This window comes from Nilaparvata lugens, chromosome X, assembly GCF_014356525.2.
Source record: "Nilaparvata lugens isolate BPH chromosome X, ASM1435652v1, whole genome shotgun sequence".
In the NCBI taxonomy this organism is placed as follows: Eukaryota; Metazoa; Arthropoda; class Insecta; order Hemiptera; family Delphacidae; genus Nilaparvata; species Nilaparvata lugens.
This window is the reverse complement of record NC_052518.1, coordinates 13,782,695-13,792,812: the sequence shown is the minus strand read 5'-3', so window position 1 is coordinate 13,792,812 and position 10,118 is coordinate 13,782,695. Positions and strand designations below refer to the sequence as shown.

The 10,118-nt window shown below is 32.0% G+C and overlaps 1 protein-coding gene across 4 annotated transcripts in view; it reads left to right on the top strand.

Annotated features, from left to right (window-relative positions):
- The first annotated feature begins 236 nt into the window (after positions 1-236).
- The window catches only part of LOC111061182, a 26,659-nt gene continuing 16,777 nt past the window's right edge, over positions 237-10,118 (top strand). Inside the window, exons 1-4 of one of the 4 annotated variants that reach the window (XM_039442469.1) lie at positions 249-460; positions 1,922-1,994; positions 3,450-3,623; positions 6,655-7,327. In XM_039442469.1, the coding sequence (XP_039298403.1) occupies positions 1,940-1,994; positions 3,450-3,623; positions 6,655-6,680 (255 nt within the window). In that variant the 5' untranslated portion in view covers positions 249-460; positions 1,922-1,939 and the 3' untranslated portion in view covers positions 6,681-7,327. Of the gene's footprint in view, positions 461-1,921; positions 1,995-3,449; positions 3,624-6,654; positions 7,328-10,118 lie in introns of those variants that run through there. The other 3 variants (XR_005573166.1, XM_039442470.1, XM_022348871.2) reach the window with 3 other exon arrangements.

Genomic DNA, 10,118 nt, shown 5'->3' with positions numbered 1-10,118 from the left:
CTGAATATTTTGAAAATGTTAGATACATTAAGAAGGAAAAAGTTAACCTAACAGCTGATCAGGATTAACTGAAATACAGGTTGAAATGAATGTCACATAGTTGATTCTAAGATAATTTTTTATTGAATATCGAATTATTATAAATGTACATTATCAAATATTTCATCACCAATACGTAGGCCTGAATTTATTTTAATATGTAATTTAGATAAAATACTAATGTGGAGAATCATAAGTGGTTTGTTTGAATTATTGAACCTGCTGAATATCGAAAGTAATCAGCTGTTTTTGAAAGCTATTCATGTTTTCATCGAGCCAGTTTTCCACAGGAGCTGGAAAATTTGTCTGCGTCTGGAAAATACACAAGAAGTTTAACATGGATAATAAAGTATATTTGGCAAAAGCCAATATCTTTTGTAGTGGAAACTAAATCTACCGTGTTATTTTTCATCAAGTCTGGGTAAATTTACATTATGTACAGTACCTATCTAAATAAAGAAAAAACTAGATAGAGTAATAGATAAATTTAAATCTAATAGAACTTCATTACACTCAAACTCATTAAAAAAAAGAATTAGGAATAATCACATTTTTTTAAATACTGGTAGGAAACTATCTTTTCGGCTTCTTTCAATATAATTATATTATAAAAATTCAAATCACAGTCATTGAAACGTTCCGCACTGTTCCTATGGGCAAAATACGTGGAATGGAGCACTAAAATTCATTTTGAAATTTTGCATGCCTTGTCCTTCTGAAACTAAACTAAACATGATCTGATGTAACATGATTTCATGAGCATGAAATTTCTGCAAACTTTTCAAACTAAAAATACTTGTAACTCGTATGATTTTTTCCGAGATTCAAAGAAATGTTTAAACTGGTATAAGGTACCTGTGAGTTTAAGATAGAAAGACCCACTTGATCTCAAATAATAGAGGACTAAATCACCCCTAGAAATATCTCGATTTTTGAATTTCACTGGCAACAGTTAGATGATGTAGTCAATAATTAAAAACCCTCAACTCTCGAAATTTCCGAGAATGCGACTTAGGGGAATGAGAATCAGGATTCATTCTCTCAAAAAAAATACTATAAATTCGTATGCTTGGCAGCTGATTTTTGCGGAAAATAGCTAATAAATAAAAGTAGCTGAAACTCCAGAAAAAGGAAAACGTTTGCTGAGACACCAGGAGTCAGTGGAGTCTGTGTGTAGAGCAAGCTGCGAGTCTAGCTTGAGACACCAGCCTTTATACCAAAAACCAGCCTCTATTCCCCAGTGTAAAGAACACAATACAAACAAATTTTCTGCAACTCGCTTGAATTATGAGTGAGGAAGTACCCTGCGCAGGTAGTACAACCCCCTTGAATACCGCAAATAATTTACTATATATATATATATATATATATATATATATATATATATATATATATATATATATATATATATATATTAAACTGATAATTTATTAGATAATCACCTACACAACCCCTACACATCAGTTGCAGTTAATGATAATGATATCGTGTGACCTGGCTGGGTAATGTCTGTTGTCAGTCTCTGACATGAGATTGATATTTAATAACTCCATACTGATGCCACCATTCAAATGAGAAATATGCAATTTAAGCTATTTTAGCTTAGTTGGTGTCAGATCCTTACAAGGATACAAGATACTCTTTTTTAGACTGAGTCTAAAAGTCTTCTCCAAGTATCATCGAGCGATGCTGATCACTGAACTTTCTCTTTTTAACGTTCACAATGAAGCTAAACTTACCTCCTACTTAAGTTTGTCATGACCAGAAATCTGAAATGACTGTGCCGGTGGGGGTGAACCTGAATCACACTGAAAAAATCAGCAATAAATGATATAATTCTATTGATAAAATTATTGGAATAATGGAAACGTAATTTTTTCAGGCATGTCAACATGAGAAAATGAGATACCTTCTATTGGAAATTCCTGCACTCGTTATTTTTATCTCATTGAGAAGTAAGTGATAATTCAAAATTTCATATTCGGTTGTATTTCCATATTTCAGATACTGGTACTGAATACCTGCACTAGTGTTTGAATTTAATTTGGGAAGATAAAATTCCTGAAAATGTATTTACATTGCAGCTTTGTGACTACATGAACCGTATTTATAATAATTTTTCTTAGCCAAGCCCGCTTTGGTTGCAGGAATAGTTTTGATTGGTTGAAAGCAACCAAAGCGAGCTTGGCTAAGAACGTTCATGAGAAACGTTTTTAATGAATACAGTCATGAGCAATAATCGTTTCTCTATGTGGAATAAAGCTACTGAAAAATTTGAACTATGAATAGGTTGCTGAAAATTAACATGATTCTTTTACTTATAATATAAATGGTTTTTTGGGCTGGGCTGGTCTAAGAAACCCAATTTGTACTCTCAAGATTTATGTGCACTCAATGTATCCAGGTTGATGATCTTATTTTCTTTTTATCACTAAAAAATCATAATCTTAATGAGACCAAAATAAACTGAAGAATTCGAAGAAACTGTAAAAGTGAATTTTCAGAATTCAAAGAAAATAGTCTCTACAGACGTTTTATATAGCTAAGGGTGCAAACATAGTGGAGCGGCGAAGGTAGCTTCAATATTGAGAGATTAGAATTCAAAGCATGTATTTAAATGGTGGCGAATAGTGGAGCTGTATGTTTCGACCCATTTCAATACATGCATTACATTCAGCATTATAAATCTTGAAACTAACTTCACCGCCCCACTATGTTTGCACTTTATAAGTTTTGTAGATGTCAATTATTTATAAATCTGATTAAGACATTAGTAAGCAATCAACGATTGTACTTGCTTGAGAGCTTTTCAAGTTTTATAATGCCTCAACTATACGGGCGGCTTAAGCTGCGTGCAAACTTATGCGCCATGAACACGCGCATTTTAATTTCCATCGGCTGATGTTATTCTTATTATATCTGTATTTGTACAGTAACAGTAAAATACTGTAATATAATAAGCATATCATTAGCTGATGAAAAATGGAATGCGCGTGTTCGTGGCGCAAAAGTCTGTAGTACCATAGAGTAAAGATACTGTTTATTTGTCTCTGGTAGTGCGCACCTTTACGCACTAAATTTATTTTCGCGCGTCTACGGAAAATGCATGTCCTCTTATGAGAACGTCCATTGCGCTCGTATAGTTTACCACATGAAGACGATGCATCCGGCTAACAAGCAAAAAACATTCAACGCGTCTGAGACGTTTGTATAGTTGGGGCCTAAGACTCGCTATGTGTCCACAAGCATTATCATAGTGATAAAATCTCACATTCATCAATTTATTTCCCAGTATTTGAAAGTTGAGTCCATCCTCGCCCATTCATAATATTTCAAACAATTTTATGTTACATGTTTGAATGTCATTTTTAATGGAATTTCTGAGACTTTTATTCGTTGTTCATTTGCAGGTGTGGCATCAATTAATTGCTACACTTGTTCATCACATAATGGCAGCAATCCTCATTGTGAAGATCCTTTCAATCCTGCGATGTCAACATACAAAGAAAAATGTATGGTTCCCAAGGCCGGTCACATAGGACTTTTTCCTGCTAATTTCTGCATTAAAATTGACGGCAGGAATGGTAAGTGATATAAAAATAAATTTTGCATAGGAATTATCATTGATTGACTGGCCTTAAACTGTCACAATCAATCGTTTAAAAAAAGGAACGAGAAACTAGTTCGGTTGCTAAACCATCATCAATCTCTGTTTATTTTAATCAAATAACCATTATAATAGGCATTGAATAGTTTGTCTAAAAAACATGTGCACATTAAATTAATATATTCGCAATGTGATATTATTCATCTTGATAGTCTCAACCAGCTATCTAGTGTTTGGCCAAAGTTTGAATTTTGTTCTAGTGAAAACGTTCTTCAAAGCCACAATAACCAAAAGGAGCTTCTATCTGCAGTATTATAAAGTTTACATTACAAAAAGCACTGAAGATGCTAAAATGTATTTTTATAATAATTTAAGATTCATAAAATGTGTTTAGCCAATCCCATTAGAACTCCTTGGTGTTATGTAAAAAATCTGTATACCACTGGTATCATCTTTATTAGTACCGTACTGAAAAATATCAACTAAATATCTGTAATATAGGCTGTTTTCAGACTCTTATTTTTCTGGTACAGTTCTGACACTACATACCTGTAAGATAGGGAATTTGAATAAATCAAATGACAAATGTTGGTTTTATTTTGATAAAATCAAATGTATTTATTTGTTAAAATCCAAAAATTGATAAAAATTATATAAGGACATAACATTCATAACTATCAAAATAGAATATAAGGACATAAAATATTTAATAAAAATTTCGTTCATACATTGCTTTTCTTTCAAGATTTGAACTTGAATACAGTAAGTACATAATAATCTTTAATATACATTTCATTCATATAAGGGGTTTCTTCAAACTTTTCAACTTCAAGAACAATTATTTGAATATTCATTTTCAATATAAATTTCACTTATACAACGGTTTTCTTCAAAAAATAATAAATACAAGATTTCTTTTGATATGAGTTACACAGCGATCTTTGATCTTATTATTTTCAATCCATACAGCGGTTTTATTTAAAAATTTGAGCTTCAAAAAATACACATTTCTTGAATATTATTTAAAATGCAGTAATTTTCTTCAAATGAGTTTTTCATTGTTTATAACAATAAAACTACATAATATATTAAATTCGTACTGAAAATACTCTATATTGACATAATTTTCAAAAAGTTTCATTCGAACAATTTTAAATATAAAATTTTATTAATGCAATATTTTCCTTCAAGAATTTGGACTTCATTCAGTACATAAGTTTTTAATAAACAATTCATTATTTTGTAAAACGTATTTTTTTAAATCAATTTTCATTGTTATTACAATAATAGTTCTCTTTTGAACTTTTTGTTACAATAGAGGTTAAGTCACTCATATCGCAGCCAGACTGTTGTTGAAAGTTTAATGTCAAATGAGAGCATCCTGGAACTACAGTATTTTAATTTGAGCTAACTGTTCAATTTTTTCACCAACAGTGAAAAGTGTTCATAGTTTTCAATGGTTTAAGTTGCGCCTGTAAAGTTTAATAATTCACGAAATAGTAAATCCTGTCAGCTGTAGACATGTATCTTTTAATATAAGAGAAAGTAAGCTCATTCAATGACTCAAGGCTCATAGTCGTGAGCTGGTTGCGAGTAACAAGTGCCAAATCCTCTCTTTCTAAATATAATATCTAAAGGCATGTCTCAAGGATCAATCCTTAGACTCTTCTTTTCCTCATTAACATAGATGACTTTTCGAAAACCCAGCATTTACCACTAATATTTACAACATACTAATAAACAAACTAAAAGTTCATTATACTTGAATGTTTAATTATAGAAATTCACTAGTACCCTTTTAATATTTTAAAATTAAACACGACTGGTTTCGACACTATTTGTCATTCTCAAGTGTATTTAAAAAGGAAAACGATTTTGAAAAATTCACTTGGGAATGACTATTGCTGAAACTATTCGTGTTAGATTTGAAAATATTACAAGGGTATGAGTTATTTTCTATAAATAAAGGTTCATTATTTGGCGATGGTCCTGATATTATCAGATCGTCACCATACCGCTTTCTGTGTGGCAGCAGGTAGCACCTCAAAAATACTACTTTATATTTCTACTTATTTTTATTTTTAATACTTCTTTATATTTCTGTATAATGCTACTTTAAATTTAATGTATATGTACAGTATATTACAGTTATTATGAACTATACTTACAAAAAGAGACTATTAAAATACTAGACAAATCTACAAGATATTTCAGAATAAGTTTCATGTACTAAAAGTAAATATAATAACAGATACTTGAATAAACAAACAAATTTACAAAATATTTTAAATACGTTCCGTGTTCACTATGACAACAAAAAGAGACTACACAAGAAACTTACTAGAAGACTAATTTACTTGCATAAATCTAAACAAATAAGAGATATTTACAATACATAAAATGGAAACTCTCCAAGCTCAATTCAATTCTCTTTATAATCAAAATATTGCAATTACTACTATATTATTATTGTACTACAATATTGTTGCCCAGACGACTAAGGCATCCCACAGCTAGGCGTGGATCAATTCACTTCCCATTACCCACGCACAAGCTAAAATCTCACGTGGGCATCATCCGCAATAAAAAATAATAATACTTTTAAAAAACTCAATTTCTTAGAGCCTTTATTAGAATCAACGAGGTGCTAGAGTACAGAACAATTGATACTCTATTATTGAGTACGTAAATAGTAGACTGCAAAAATATATTCATGTTATATAAAACAGAAATAAATACATATAAAAGATACAAATAATAAGAAATACTGCAAACCTGGATAATTGGAAATTAATCATTTCAGATAAAGTAGTATGAAAACCAATCTTACTGTAGTATAGTAATAACGCCATTGATTTATTTCCAATACATTATTTTTCTTATTTTAACATTGTTTCATATTTTCAATTTTTGAAAAATACATTTTCTTTTAGATACTTGTTTCTTTGAATCTTTTAATTTTTATTTTTCTAAATACTTTTCATTGTTTATCGTAATTAATTTTTCAGTTTTTCGTCAGCTGATGATGCTCTGACAAGTATTATGCTTCAAGGAGTGAAATGAATTAAATTGAGATGAGAAAGTGGAATTTCAAAATAGGATAGTTATGTTCATGTGGGAATTGAAAATAAATTATGAACCATGCCACTAAATAAATTCAAATATTTTGGCTTCATGTATTCGTTTGACGACAAAGACGGAAAAGAAGAGAGAACGACAAACTGGCCCTTATTCGTGTTATCTGGGATAGATTTTATCAACAACTGTAATGAATTTTATATGTATGGTAAATAGAACAGATGAAATCGGGTAAGAGAATTTAAATCCAAATTGAGAGATTTTCATAAGCTATATTCTATTTACTGAACAGGGTGAATAAGAAAATGACAAGACGTGCTTACCTACATGAGGTTATCAAACCCTCCCTTCAAGGATGCCTTCAAACCCCAATTCTAAGACACATCTTCAAAGAACAATGGAAGAGATTTTGAATGTGACTCAACAACCAGGCTCTTTCTTGATAAGTGTCTTGACACTGATCTAGAGACATTTTATTATTTTTCAGCTTCAAAACATCTATGCCATTCTTCCTATCCAAAGTAAGGCTTTTATTTTGCTCTTGTAGTTGCATGATTTGTTCATGCCGAATAGCTAGATCAGTTCACAGTTGTTCTATTTCTATGCTCTCTATTTCCAAACTATGAACCTTCTCTTTTTCACTGTGTAGAGACTCAATATTTTGCCTGAGCATGATGTTTTCGTCAACAGACCTTTTTTTATCACCTTACAGGCGTCCAGCTCAGTTCCCATCATTTGTTTATCTTCTTCAGCTGCTTTCTCTAACTCTTCATACTTTTTGTATATAGCTTTGATCTCCTCCTTGGCTTCTTCCTCAAGATGGCTGAGGATTCTACAACTTAATTTTATTTCTTTCAATTTGTTAGATGTTTGTTGAAGTTCATACAAGTATTTTTTCCTCTAGTCACTTATTTGTTATATCTGTGTCTGAGCATTGAAAGCTGGTCTCTGATCAGTTTCATTACCTCAGAATAGTTGATGATCTTGACAAGTTTCAATCTATGTTCCCCTTCACTTTTCTGCAGCTCATTCTTCTCTTTGGAGAATCATTTTCTTGAGGAGATATATCACACATTGAAGTATTTTTCTTGAGCTCTTTTTCTATGATGTCCATGTTTTTATGCAAACAACTTGTCTCGAGATTTTTCAGTTTTTGAATCTGCTCTCTTTGTTTATCTTCTTCACAATTACCTAGCATTTGTTCAAAGTCTCTGATCTTCCTTTTCAGTGAAGGGATGGTCTAACTACCTCTTTTCATTTTTCCTTCATTATCTATTTCCTCCTCCAATCTTCTGCTGTGCATTTCCATGTTATCAATCAAATTCCGATTCTCGGTTTCTAATAGACCAATTTTTCTCATATCAGATTTACTTTTTAGCTCGAAATTGGATTGCAACTTTCCATATGAAAGCCTCTCAGACTGGCATTCCTCATACAGATCGAATACCTTCTTAATCAACTTGTGGAGTAACTCAAGTTCCTCAGCAACTTGTGATTCCTGATCTGAATTATATGTGAGAGTTGAACTGTAGTTTGAGATGTATTCATCGATTTTGTAAGGATTCAACAGTTTTTCGCTGATATCATTGGAAAGCCAAATCCAATATGACGATTACATCTCAAACTAAGAGTCAACTCTCGCATATAATTCAGATTAGGAATCTCAAGGTGCTGAGGAACTTGATTACTCCACAAGTTGATTAAAAAGGTATTTGATCTGTATGAGGAATGCCAGTCTGAGAGGCTCTCAAATGGAAAGTTGCAATCCAATTTCGAGCTAAAAAGTAAATCTGATATGAGAAAAATTGGTCTATTAGAAACCGAGACTCAGAATTTGATTAAAAACATGGAAATGCTCAGCAGAAGATTGGAGGAATAAATAGCTAATGAAGATAAAATGAAAAGAGGTAGTCAGACCATCCCTTCACTGAAAAGGAAGATCAGAGACTTTGAACAAATGCTAAGAAATTGGGAAGTTAATCAAAGAGAGTAGATTCAAAATCTGAAAAGTCTCGAGACAAGTTTTAAGCATAAGAACATGGACAGCATAGAAAAAGAGCTTGAATAATTTACTTCAATGTGTGAAAGATTTCCTCGAGAAAATGATTCTCTAAAGAAAGAGCTACAGAAAAGTAAAATTCTGAGGAAATGAAACAGATCAGAGACCAGCTTTCAATGCACAGATAATGAAGAAGTAAATTAAGGAAAAAAAGACTCGTATGAACTTCAACATACATCTAAGAAATAGAATTAAGATGTAGAAACCTCAGCCAGCTTGAGGGAGAAGCCAAGAAGGAGATCAAAGCCAATTACAAAAAGTATGAAGAATTAGATAAGGCAGCTGAAGAAGATAAACAAATGATGAGAACTGAGCTGGACGCCTGTAAGGTGATCAAACAAGGTTCTGTTGACGAAAACGTCATGCTCAGGCAGAAGATTGAGTCTCTACACATTCAAAAAGAGAAGGTTCATAGTTTGGTAAAAGAGCATAGAAATAGAACAACAGCTGTGAACTGATCAAGCTCTTCGAGATGAACAAATCATGCAAGATCAAACTGCAAGAGCAAATTAGAAGCCTTCTTTTTGAGAGGAAGAATGGCAGAGATGTTTTGAAGCTGAAAAATAATAAATTGTCTCTAGATCAGTGTCAATCCACTTATCAAGAAAGAGCGAACTTGGCGGCTTAAATACTTGATCCACAAAAGAATGTTGACGAACTTTCTAATAACAATCTAGAGCTGCAGAAAGTGCTCGCCGATAGAAACGCCAAACTTGAACAACGCGTTCAGATCGGGAAGCTGTAAACCAATGTTCTAAAAATAAGAGACGAACTGATTGGCCTGCTGAGAAGCAAAGACTCAACACATGAGAGGAAAGTCAAAGAGCTGAGCAGCATATTGATGGAGTGACAGCATGCCATCAAGGAGGTAAAGAAAAACATCACCTCTTACTTCAACATTGAATGTAAACATACAGAGCCGCATTCACTACGTCCATTTTTGCCATGGCCCAACAACATAATTAATAATAATTTCTCTCATTGCCAATGAATTGCAACCAGAAGAGTTTATTGACAAAACATATACGTAATTGTTATATTATACATACAAAATTGCTAATACTAAACTTAATTCTAATTATGATACCCTACTATAATAATGTGTCGGAGTGATCATAATATTCTTTTCTAAAACATGTATAAAGAATGTATTTAGTTATTTTAGTTATAAAGGTTTGTTAGTTATTGAAAGTAGAATAAAAATAATACAGTAGTTCATCCTATATCCTATTTACAATGAGCTCCTCGGTCTGGTAAATGCCAGCCAGTATCATATAACCAATTCAGTACTGCTCTTTTAAATCTATTTATATTTTTTTGTCCTTTGCGATCTGC